This window comes from Peromyscus maniculatus, chromosome 3 (genome assembly GCF_049852395.1).
Source record: "Peromyscus maniculatus bairdii isolate BWxNUB_F1_BW_parent chromosome 3, HU_Pman_BW_mat_3.1, whole genome shotgun sequence".
In the NCBI taxonomy this organism is placed as follows: domain Eukaryota; kingdom Metazoa; phylum Chordata; class Mammalia; order Rodentia; family Cricetidae; genus Peromyscus; species Peromyscus maniculatus.
The window spans coordinates 14,398,359-14,411,643 of NC_134854.1; the positions used below are offsets into that span (position 1 = coordinate 14,398,359).

General features: G+C 37.4%; 1 protein-coding gene across 1 annotated transcript in view; it reads left to right on the forward strand.

The window, feature by feature from the left end:
- Positions 1–8,498: 8,498 nt before the first annotated feature.
- The window catches only part of Thsd7a (thrombospondin type 1 domain containing 7A), a 398,255-nt gene continuing 393,468 nt past the window's right edge, over positions 8,499–13,285 (forward strand). The window contains exon 1 of the mRNA XM_076566198.1: positions 8,499–9,121. Within this exon, the coding sequence (XP_076422313.1) occupies positions 8,965–9,121 (157 nt within the window). The 5' untranslated portion in view covers positions 8,499–8,964. The remainder of the gene's footprint in view (positions 9,122–13,285) is intronic.

The window sequence follows — 13,285 nt, forward strand, 5'->3', positions numbered from 1 at the left end:
AAATCAAAGACGAATAAAAGCAGTGACTAAATATCAACTTGCAATTAATTATGATGTCTTGCCTTTCTCTGTTTCATTATAAAACCTCACTAAAACTTCAACATCATATGTAAATACAAAGACTAGATAGAAGGAATAATAATAAACATAATGATAAAATGTATTAAAATAAAAATAACTCAATGAGGAAGATCTGTTTTTAAGTATCTCAACACAGGTGGACTACGTAGGACCTTACAAGTATCAAAGAATCAAAGCAAAAACTTATTTAAAGGAAGACCAGAAATCAGAAGTGGCTCAAACTGAAAGAAGTAGAAAGAGGCAGTGCTTTTGTGTCAAATAAACACTTTATGTCATGAGAATATTTTCTGAGGAATTATTATGTGAAGTCTGATGGCTTTAAAAAAAAATGAAAACCTGACTCTGCAAATAAAGTATTAAAAGAGATGTGTGACACAGAGAAAGTATCAATGCACCTTGATTACACACAGGTCTTTCCCTTCCTACAGTGTGATCACTTGGGCCCCTTTCACTTCTTCATTTGCTTTCTTGGTCAGAGTTGCCAACTTGATTCCTGTGGTCTCTTTATATTAACATTTCCATTTTAGTCATTTATTAATTTACTTGATTATCTGTAGACTTAGTAGTTTGGCCTGCAAAGTTGAGAGTTACCACATTTTGAGTAAGTAGACAAAAATCACAAGCCTTTTAGAAACACAGTTGCCGTATCATGGGACAGTGTGACAGAATTAAATGCTATGTATTTTTGAAATGTGATCTTTTCTTGATCCTGTTTTCCTGCTTCCCATGCAATTAAATGGCAGTTATGTTAAGTTCCCCAAAAGTTTATAGAGAAAGAGAGAATATAAACATTTAATATAGTTCTTTTGTCCTCTTCTTTCCATCTGTGGCAACTACAGGGGCCTCAAGTTGGGACAACAACCCAAAAGTTGATGTAATCCCTTAGGTGAAGAAAAGCTGCATCAGGAAACTTGAGCATAGATTACTAGGCATGATGCCATCAAATGAACAGAGATGTAAAATAAGTGAGCAGATCTCTATAGATATGTGAATCAGAATCAAGCATTCAAATGATAAGCCATAAAACTATCAACAAGTGAGTAAAGAAGAACAAGAAAAATTGTAGTTGAAGATTCACTGCTCAAAATTTCTCCAAGTTTAATGTGAAGCATTAAGTAATAATGAATCTCAAAAGTTCTGGAGTAGTATAAGAGAATCATTTAAAATATGATAAGAAGAAAATAGTATAATTCATTAAACAAAAAATGAATCAAGTACAAAGAAACTACATTTAATATCAACAGTTAATTTACAATTAGGAATAATGGCTATTAGAAGACAGTGGAGTATTCAAAGTGTTAAAAGAAAAGTTTTAAGGATGTTTTTATTAAGGAGGACCTTTTTTTTTGGTTTTGTTTTTTTTTTTTTCGAGACAGGGTTTTTCTGTGTAACTTTGGTCCTGGAAATTGCTCTGTAGACCAGGCTGGCCTCAAAGTCACAGAGATCTGCCTGGCTCTGTCTCCTGGGATTAAAGGTGTGTGCCACCACCTCTAGGCTAAGGAGGACCATTCTTAAAATATTAGGTGAATCAAAGACCTCAATAGATAAAATCTGAGTGGCTATATGGCTAGCAGATCTTACTTATATGACTATCTAGAAAGTCCACAAGTCAGAGAAAATTTAGACAGCAACTGTACACAACAGGAAGAAATGTAGTTGGAAGTTTTCCTGTGTCCTGGCAGGCCAGTGGTCAGAACAAATCTCTCCCATTTGTGTCTACCAAGTAAGCACACAGAGGCTTATATAATTATAACTGATCAGCCATTCGCTCAGGCTTATTATTGACTAGCTCTTATACTTAAGTTAGCCTATAATTCCTATCTATGTTTAGCCATGTGGCTTGGTACATTTTCTCAGTTCTTCTTTGTCATCTTGCTTCCTCTGTGTCCGGCTGGTGACTCCTGACTCGGTCCTTCCTCTTCCCAGAATTCTCCTTGTCTGCTTACCCTGCCAATACTTCCTGAATGGCTACTGGCCAATCAGCATTTTATTTATCAACCAATCAGAGCAACACATATTCACAGCATACAGAACTACATCCCACAGGGAAGAAATAAAGACTGATAAAAGTGATAAATATGTGTAGAAAATATGAAAATTCATGTGTGTTCAATTTTAATTTCTCTAAGATATATCAGCTTTTGCATAGGATTATTTGTGTTATTTTGCTGCAGCCACAATATATAGACCACACAGAAAATGGGAGGAGAAAGATGTAGGGAAAAGTGTGCTTTGTGTGAATTATGTTACCACTCTTCTAATGTAAATTGTGAAAAGGTGAGATATATACTGTGATCCCTAGAGCAGCTGCAAAGAAATTTACCCAAAGGGTGCCTTAAAACACCCACGGATTAAGATGATAGTTATATACAGTTATAACAGAAGGCATAAAGAAGGAACAGAAACATAAAAAATATCTGAAATGTGTATTTTATTAAAATTAACATTGTTTATAATAGTCAGAAAACAGAGACAACCCTAAAGCCTGAAAATGAATTAATGAGTGGAAAAGTAGCATCTCTGTAAAATAAAGTGCATAACAACTAAAAAAAAGAAAATACTAACTTCTGATTTATGACATTTAAAACAGAAAGAACACTCCAAAACTCATTTTATGCAGCACTTTGAGATGAAGATATCTCATACACAAAAAATCAAAATCATTGGTGAACACAAATGCAAAATTCCTCAAAATTTTAGTATCATATCAAATTCAACAGCACATCAAAATGATTAGACATCATAATCATTTGAGATATATCATTGGATTCAAGCTTAAATCAATGTATTCCAATCATACAATGTGATATCACACATTAACATATCCAAATATAAAAAGCACATAATCACTTGAGCAGATATGGAAGAAGTAGTAGACAATGTCCAACATCCATTCATGGCAAGAACTCTTAACAAAATAGATCACCTCAACACAATAAAGGAAATTGATTAAAATACACACACACACACACACACACAGAGAGAGAGAGAGAGAGAGAGAGAGAGAGAGAGAGAGAGAGAGAGAGAGAGAGAGAGAGAGAGCTCTAACATTGTAATTAATCGATGTGGAAAAACTAAAAGCTTTTGCATTAAATCCCAGGATAATGCAAGGATACCTGTTCTCTTCACCTTTACTCAATACTGCAGTGAAAGTCTAATTAAAGTAATTGCATTTAAAATAGAAGTGAAAATACCTAGATTGAAATAGTAGAAGTCAAATTATCTGCTTGTGCAGATGATATGACTCTATAAATATATTTCATCAAAATATGTTAAAACAAGCAAATTCAGTGAAATTTCAGGATAAAAACATCAACTCAACATCTCAAATAAACAATAAATTAGGCAAGAATGAAAAAAAATGACCTCATGGTAACATAAAAAGGAATAATATTTTAGGAATGAATTCAGCTGAAGGTAGATATATCTGTATCCCAAACAGGTAAACCAATGATAGAAGACACTGAAAAGTCACAAATAAGCAAAAAGATTTAATGCCATTTCAGAAGAAGATGGAGGAGATAGTAGGTGGTGGATATGGTCAAAATGTATGTAGGAAATTTGTACATGTATGAAATTCTCAAAAAATAAAAATTATTAACTAAAAATAAAGTACAGCATACAACATCAATATGTAAGACTTAATTTTATTCCTATGACCCAGTAATAAAAAATCTGAAATCAAAATCAGAAAAATATATTTAAAAAGTAAGAAATAAACAAGTGCTTAAGGGAAAATTTTCACAAAGTATATGCAATCTTCTTGTGCTGAAAATAACATACAAAATAACATGAAAATAATTTAGGAAGACTAAATAAATAGAGAGCACATTCCATGTTTATGAATCAATAGAATCATTACTACTCTTCAAATTTATCTGGAGATTTGTTACTCTCTCCATTTAAATCTTTACCAGCAATTTGTAGAATTTGAAAAATCTCCCTAAAACACTTTTGATAACACAGAGCTTTGAATAACCACTTTTGAGAAAAAAGAAAACTAGAGCATTTAATGTATTTCATAATTCCCTACAGACAGTTGGTATAAGCTTAAGGTTGGCATTTTTACCAAAGAATAGAAATAAATCATCCCATTTATAGTCAGGTGACATTTAACAAAAAGTGCCAAGGCAGCTCAGTGAGAAAAGTAATAATCTTAGAAACAAATTATTTTCAAACAACTGGATATGTTAGCTTTTCATTACTGTTATATATCTAAGGCAATCAACTAGAAGGAGGAAAGGGTTGGCTTTCTTCAATGTTTTGGAGGTTTCTCCCCCATTGCCTTTGAGCCTGTGATGGGGTAGCAGTACACTGTAGTGCAGCTGCATGTCAGAGCAAGCTGCTCACTCCAGCTGCCAAAAAAAGCAACAGAAAGCAAGCACAGGTTTTTCTTAGTAAGACCCTAGTCTTAATACAGCAAGCCTAACTCACAGAATCTTTCCATTATTTTTGAAGTTATCATTTCTTAAGATTTTCAGTTTGGGGCCAGGCAGTGGTGGCGCACGCATTTAATCCCAGCACTCGGGAGGCAGAGGCAGGTGGATCTCTGTGAGTTCGAGGCCAGCCTGGTCTACCAAGCGAGTTCCAGGAAAGGCACAAAGCTACACAGAGAAACCCTGTCTTGAAAAAACCAAACAAAAAAAAAAAAAAAAATTTCAGTTTGGTCCTCGGGTTTTTCTATTCTACCACCAATGAGACAAAGGTTTATATTTCAACTGTTCAACTGCTAAGGAAAACTTCTGGTCTATATCTTCACACTTGTTTGTTAAACGCCAATGCTTTTTCATTATCCTTCTGTGGGGCATCATGACAACACACTACTAATAACTTGTCAATGTTGTTGTCCTTTTGTGTGCTGTTCTCCTGTGTTTCTCAAATATCCAAATCATTGCTTTCTACCAGAGTGCTTAGCTCGCTAAGAACATTCTGCCTAGTTACCATTGGTAGATAACTTAAACACATTGACTCCCATCTTCTGCCAGGTACCACTGATGCCACATGTACCACCTGGAATAGGATGCTCCCCGAGTCTAAGACCAGTTGTAAATAATCTATCCCCAGTGTTTGAAGGATCTAAAGTAAAACATGGTACTTTCACCTGATGCACAAATTAAGATCTCCTTTGTTTCCAAAATACTTTAGTTATTAGTAACGTGGAGAATATATGACGATATTATTATGTAAAACTTTTAAATTTAGAGTCTTATCTCTTATCAAAATTGTAAAACTACAAATCAGAAAACCAGTTGATCAATCAACCAATCAAACAACCAACATAGTACACTGTTGGTAACTAAAAAGGAACTGGAAGAGAAATTGAGGACAAATATGAGTCAAAATTGAGAAGGTAAGATACATGGCTACTTACCACAGAGATCAAATGTGAAATGTTTTCTTGTTTTGTTTTATAATTTGATAGGTGTAGCAGAGAATTAATGGGAAAGAGCCTAAAATAAATGTTGTTGAATACAAATCTTGGTTAAGTATGACACCTAGAGGATGCATAAATAGAATTCCTTTGAGTTTTTGATGTTGCTATCGGAATTAAGTAGTAATGATGTAGAGAAATTTATTTAAGATTTTTATTTCAAAATAAGCATTTTAAATACTCTTCTATGTAATATGCTATCAATAAATAATTTTGTCTATATTGCATCACATATTGCCCTTACACACACACACACACACACACACACACGCATGCACGCACGCACGCAAGCACGTGTGTGTGTGTGTGTGTGTGTGTGTGTGTGTGTGTGTGTGTGTAAGTGCATGTCAATGTGCATATCTTTAGACAGTAGAGTTCTCAAATGGGAGTAAATGTAACACAGGGCAATTAAGGATACCATACATATAATGTATAGTTCAGAATTGTGCCATTTTTAAGTATTTAAAAATTGTTTTGCATTTATCCTCTCTTGGTTTGGAAAACTTTTCTAGTCCTGGCTCATTAATACCTGAACAGTTCATGAAAAATAATGACCGATTTACTTCATGGCAGGCTGTACAGATGGCCAGTTTAAATCTGAATCCTTGAGACATCTCTGGACCATATTTTGACATAGTGTCATTATACATTTGTGTATTATTTATACCATTCTAGAAAACAAAGATCGGTACATCTTGCTATCACTTGCCATCTATCAAGTTTAGTGATACAGTTTATCCACATGGACAGTGTTCTTTCTTCTACAGAGTTGTGTATCTGATTATATGCATCCTGTGTCTCTTCAGCAACCAAACATTTTTGTCCTCACGTGCAGTAATGACATTGCATGAACAGAAATGTGGCATTGGTGGAGACATGTGCTTATGACTCAGTTTCTCTAACACTGTTTAGAGATGTTTCCACTATTAGGGAACGTTTACATATGTATGTGGGGGGTGGGGTTCCCCTAAGCTTGGTTTAAGTTTCAGTTAAAAGAGGGGACCCCACTGATAGCAAATTTCAAACACTTCTGCACAATATGTCACCTTGGTTGTGTATTTTAAATGACCATAGATGCTGATTTAGAAATTAGCCTTGATGTTATAGTTGCCGTATTTAATGTCTTATGTGGATAGGCAATTATTATACAATTATTATACAATCCTGGATAATAATTCAATCTTTAATTTTCTTTTGACATTAGGTTATGGATTGTGACATCTGATGGCTTTTGGGAGGTCTAGGTGGTGAGCTTGCACATCAGCTACTCTGATTTGCCCCCTTCCATGCTCTGTCTTCTGTTGTATAAAGAACCTCCACTTGGTGAATTGACTTGGGACTTAGGAAAAATGCTATGAATGGGCACTAATAACAGAGAATCTGCAGTGTGAGGTTATAGAACTTCAGAATTGGACACTATCAACTGAGAAATACAACCAGAAAGGGTAGGAAGACGCTTCCTTGCAGAGTGGCATTGCAGGGAGGAGCAATTTCTGAGAGGACAGAGCCCAGGAGGCAATGGCAGGTCTTTCTCTTCTTTGACAGTGTGAATATTGAAGGACTTGCTCCTTCGGGGAAGCATGCATTAGTTAGGATCAGGCTTTCTTTGTATCCCTATCAACCTATAATCTTTTGATCATTGCCTATTTTTCACCAGTGTAGAAATAGTAAGCCACACTGGCTTATCGCCTCTAATCACAGACACAGGCCAGGGCTCTCTGAGCTTTTAATTCCCTCTTAGAGGCCTAACAGAGTGAAAAGTAAACAAAGACCAAATTTGCAACCCTGAATGCAGCTAATTTCCTCTGATGTCAGAATACTTAAACAGGCAGGACCTGGGAATTATTTGATCAAACCTGCTTTTAATCTAATGCATGCAGAAGGGCTGTGTCTGGAAAGCTCAGCAAAATGACAAGCATCCCCAGGGAGCCCTAGGGAAGGTTTCCTCCCTAAGAAACAGTAGCTTTCTCCTTTCAGACTCATGGGTGGTTGGATCCTGGCGGGTGAAGTCACCAAGGGAAGTTTTCTGCTTTTCAAATGTTACTGTGTTTGGTGTAAGATTGGGAACCAAATGACAATAGCTATCCTGAGCTTTGGGTTAGTTGCTCAGGGATTTTTGTTGTTGTTTTGCTTTGTTTTCTATGGCTAACTGCCTTGATGTTATTTAAGCTTTACAAGGAAATGAATTAATAATAAAAGACTGTTATTGTGAGTTTGTGGGGGAGGGACAAAGCTTTATCTGACTGCACACATTCTTCTGTTAGTACTGATCTAAGAAAATGAAAACAGAGAACAAAAGGTACAAGCCATGTGGTTGCTTATTTTGGTTGTGAAAAGCATTTAAAAAAAGAATCAGGAGACATTAGTCTCAGGAATAAAATTTAAGTAGTGTTTATTAACTGGGAGATAGTCAACTACTGTCCTGACACATTCGCACTTTAATTTTTCTCCTCGGCTCTAATACATATTAGTGTGTTTTCAACAGAGAGAGGGGAGAAAGAAATGGAACTTTTATTTACTTCACGGTTGAAAGAGAATCCGACTAGCAGTGTTTGCACATTCTTATTTATGGCGCACACTTCTTAAGTACAAATTCACTTTCAAAGGCGATTACAAGACAATGTGTTGAATTTGACACGGACTAACCACGGTCACATTGTTACTGAGAATGGACTGAAGTTTTAAAAAAAAAGACACTTAAGAAAGTACTCAAGTGCCTTTTGACAGTGAGTTCTGGTCTGTTCCCTTATAAATTCATAAATACCACTCCTCACATAAAGTAATTCAGAAGGCACGGCTTCAGAATAAATGACCAGCACTGAAGCTTTGTGTAAATACGCTAGGAGAATAGCACACCACTAGATCAGCATCTGACTCCTTGGGTGACGATGAATTTCAATGTCAGTTATTCGTCATCCTGAAGCCTGCCCCGAGATGATTCCTTTTATTGGAGTATCCTTGGCGAACATATTTCAGCGCACCATGTGCCGGGGAGTTCTCGGGGCGGGCGCGTGGGGTCTGGGTGCTGGCCCTGTGCCCTCGCTGGCCCCCGCTTGTGGACCCCTCGAGTCCCCACGGTTCCTCTCGGCTCTCGCCCCCCTCCCCTCCCTACAGCTGGCGGCCGGGGCTGCTCCTCGCAGAGCTCTGGGCCGGCTCTGTCAGCTGGGGCCCCCTGCGGCCGGCTGTGTCCCTCGCCGCTAGGACCTGCCAGTCTGCGCGCCATGGCAGCGGCGGCAGCATCCCCGCCAGCATCCCCGCCAGCGGCGGCGGCGGTGGCGTCCACGGCCGCCGCGGATGCTATTGTTCCCTAGTGTTAGTTGCTCTTTGGCTGCTTTTCATCTGGAGCGAACAATAGCAGCAAAGAGAGCTTTGCCTTCTCTTCTGGTGGAGAAGGAAGGACCGTCCCCTGCGAGAGTACTGCGGCTCCGGAGGCTGGAGCGGCTGCGGACAGCATGGGGTTGCGAGCCGGGCGCCTGGCGTCCCCGAGCCGGGGCGTCCTGCAGCTGCTGCGGCTGCCACTGCTCTTCCTGCTCCTGCTGAGCTCCAGCGCCCGTGGGGCTGCGGCGCAGGGAGACTCCGAGGTGCCCACCCTCTATCTCTGGAAGACCGGTAAGTGGGACAGAGTTGCCCTTTCCTCCATCTCCAAATCTGGGACGATAATCAGGAGCTGGGGGGCTCCTGATGGGACCCCTGTGCTTCCAGCTGGTCCTGATTTTGCCGGGATCCTCAGGTCAAAAGTATGATTCCTGCAAGCGAATTAGGTCACGTCCTAAGCCATCAGGAAAGAACAACATAACTAAGAGGCAACAGTGAGTCACTGGGGTGATTGTTTCTCTCGCAGCTCACGGCTAGGCAGTGAATGAGGGCAGCGCTGTACTTTCATTACAAAGTGAAGTGTTTTTCATCTCTGGGTTTCCAGTCTAAGACTTTCTAAAATGACAGTCTAGCAGAGATCAAGTAAACAGTTTGGCATATGTTTATGCCGTGTTTGGGTGAGCAGTACGTTTACTGCTGTTATATATGAGGGGGCAGAGTTAAATTTGTTAAGGGTAGATTTGTGGTGTGTGGGACACTCAGGGACAAGCCCTGTGAGGACAGATCTAACAGGAAGAGGCAAAGGAGGTTCCTAAGAACCCTTGGGGAAGACTGGACAGCGCAATTTGTAATGAGAGAGTTAAAGTGATTTTTACAGTGTAGAGTGATTACCGTGTGGGTTTTGAAACTTTTCCTTCTGGGAAAGAAGTCTTTTCGCTTTGTTTTTCGACCAAACAAGAAAGGCAGCAACTCACTGCTTCTAAGACTCTCCCTGTCAAGCGCTGTTGAGGCAAGAACCCACAGAGAAACAACAAAACCCGAAGGCTCCAGACTCCTCTCTGCCAGGTGGCTGGATGCTCTCTGTCCACTAAGAGAGATGGGATTCCACAGCCAATCTGAGACTTAATGCACTCACAGGAAAGAAGTGGAGGAGGTATTCTGTTGCTGAGAGCTGAGGATGACTTGAGAGTTCCAGGGCGATGCTGAAATATTGAGAGGGAGTAGATAAAAGAAAAAGTGCCTCAATCCCAAAATAGAGGTCAGCTCTGCTTTCAGGCTTCAGCCCTTCTACCCCCTGTAGAGGACGCAGATCCATTTACACCAAAATCGCACTGATAACTGAAGGTTTTAAGAAGGTCCACATATCAAAGCAACTTAGTGAGAGAATTAAACAAATTCACTTAAAGACAAAACACATTTTACCTTGGAATATTGCATGAAATGCACGTGCATGCTTGTACATGCACAGACACAGATTAGTCAAAGCAAAATCATTCCTGCTAACACTTTGAAGACCAATTGATTGGTGAAAGCAGATAAAATCAAATTAAGTCCTTTGATTTTAAATAAAGAATTGGAAGATTTTATTTATTGATTGAATATTTTTTTCTATATTGGTAGTAATTAGTAGTATTTGGGAGCTTAGAAAGAACTTCTCAGATAAGTTTTGGCCAAACAGTGCTGGACTAGTTGAAATTTGTACTATCAAAGGAACATGAGCCAAGTAGTAATTCGGATGAAAAAGAGTGTATTCATCATTCACTGTGCTGCCTCTCAGGTGCCAATATATGTCAACATTAATGTCAAGGCAGGAACACAAGCCAATTAACAGTTTAAAATAGAAGGAAACACTCAGAATCAAGGGATGGAGACCTTGATTTCAGTACCAGGTTCATCTCTAGCCCCCTCTAAGAATAGTTTGCTTGACTTTTGACCCCTACTTCCTCAGCTATCTATAGTTTGATAGCACTTGCTGTTGACTGTCAACACATGGTATGGTGAAATCAAGTGGGTGATGAGAAACTAACTCATGCATTGTTAAGTGTTGTCCAAACAAAAGCTGGTGTGGTAGGATAGTGGTATTATGTTTTTGTTTTTCGTTTTTGCTTTTTCACAGTGACTTCCTGTTTGGTTGGCAATAATGGAGAATTTAACCTGCTGGGAAAAATAATGATTTCATTTTTGTTAACCCACTCAGAGGAAGGGAGATGTTACTAGATATGAAAAGAGTTGAGACTAGTTCTCAGAGGAACTAGGACATATGTAAGGAACAGAGTACAATGTAACTGAAAATGCAAAGGTGATAGAATCACAATGTCTATCATTTAATGAGAAGCAAGTAAGTAAATATGATTTAAATGAGAAACAAAACAAGAGAAAAGGGGCAGGAAAGGAGCTGGGAGAAGAGGATAGCAAAGTGGAGCACATCTGCTCCAGTGAGGGAACTTGCTCTCTCTACTGTTTACAGGAAATATCATGAAAGATGACATCACTTAGGTGGAATTTTCACTGGACAAAGGTCTGAGGAATGAGCTTTAACTGTCAGTAACATGCTGTCCATTGTGGTGAAGTCAAACACTGCCTGGTTCAATGATTAAAAGTGATAATATTGAAACATCTACTCAGCCATTAAGTATTTCATTTACATTAATATATATGCAAATTCATGCATCATTAAATACAATATGCTCATGTAGCAAATACTTGTGATTGCTGAATATATCAGATTTATGACATGTAGTTGATAATATATGTGTTATATGATAGTTTTAGGTCAACACACAATAGAGTTGTTAAAGATTTACAATTGACTCTCACTTTAGTAAAGGTTGAATGTGCTGTTGACATCTTTGTCTTTGACCAACTTAAAACTAAACAATACCACAAATATACAATAATTAATACATGGTATACCATACTCATGAACATTATACAACAAGAGTAGAGGTTATGAAAGTTGATATAAAAAAAAACGGTTGAGGGTATGGATCAATGACAAACTGTTATTTGCTTTTGATCTTGGCTTTTTGGAGGAAGTGCACCACAGAAGAGAGAGAATATAAAAACAAAGACATACTGCAATATTCCTAGATCTGGAAGGGATCAGTGACAGGGCAGCTCATGACCAAATACTTAGTAGAAAAGTATTTAATATCAATGAAGTCAATTGGAAACAGACTTTTAAGAAAATTCTAGAACTATGAAAAAGCTATTAGAGCTTAACCTGTAAGGAGGTAGGAGTCATTGGAAGCTCTAAGAAGATGACTGATGTATTGTTTGTTGAAAAAAAAGAGAAGTGAATCTAAAGATGATGGTGTCAATAAGAAAAGGAAAACAGCATCAGTACCATAGAAGTTATGGAAAAGCTTGGAGAACAGGTCTGCTTTGCATTGCTGAAGTGTCGGTTCAGGTTTGACATCATTCCTAAAGAAGTCATCAAGGAACCCACCCTTTCAACACCCAAGAATTGAGATAGAAGGTGACAAGGAAGAAACATCAGATTTCTTAGAGTTGAGAAGAGTAGCAGTTTAATTCAGACACATTGAACTTGAGGAACAGTGATCTAATGAATAAAGTTAATGCAAAAAAATTCTAATGGGTGATTAGTAAAGAGCTGTGCTGAATTTGGAAGTCAATTATGTTTTTTCAGGTTATGAGTAGTTTGCTAATGAAAGCAAATATTAAAAAGTAAAATAAGGATATTTCACAAAGAATATTAAGTTTTTAAGGGGTATATCAGAAACTAGTTAAGAAAAAAACTTGAGAAAGTATTATCAGAAACATTATAAGGAAAATAGCAATAGGTACTCATTGGTAGATATGTATTATTAAATCACAGTGAAAAAGCATAGGAAATTTCAGAAATTACTTGATATGGCGTTATATAATATTACAAGTAGTATCATGCAGAAGTTTTGGAATGAACATGGTACCTAGTGTGCTAGATATCTAAACTTGATTAATTAATAAACAAGAAAGTAGAAAACATGCACTATTGATTAAGGATAATAACCAAATAACATTTAAGTCTTTCACTGTACTTTTATGGTGATATTGGAATAGAAGAAACTCAATTATTTCTTAAAATACAAAAGTATAAATTTTCAATTGTTTTATATCATAGCTATTTAAAATTAACTTGCCTTTCTGTGAATTGTTAATAATATTTTTACATCAGTGTAATTTGAAAAAATGAAATATTATTAGATGGTGAATAATCACTACAAGTATTAAATGGTTGCTTACTATTTATACTTTTTTTAGCTTACGAAATTATTTGCATAATGGTTTTAGTTAATCATATTCACCTGACAATTTCACAATACACGTGTGAACAGACTAACCAAAATGTGCTTGACAGCATAAGAACATTAGGCTTTTGCCAACCTAAGTCATGGAGATCTATTTTCAATAAAGTCCTAATAAACTCATTGAGCATACTTTTAGGATAATGAAATT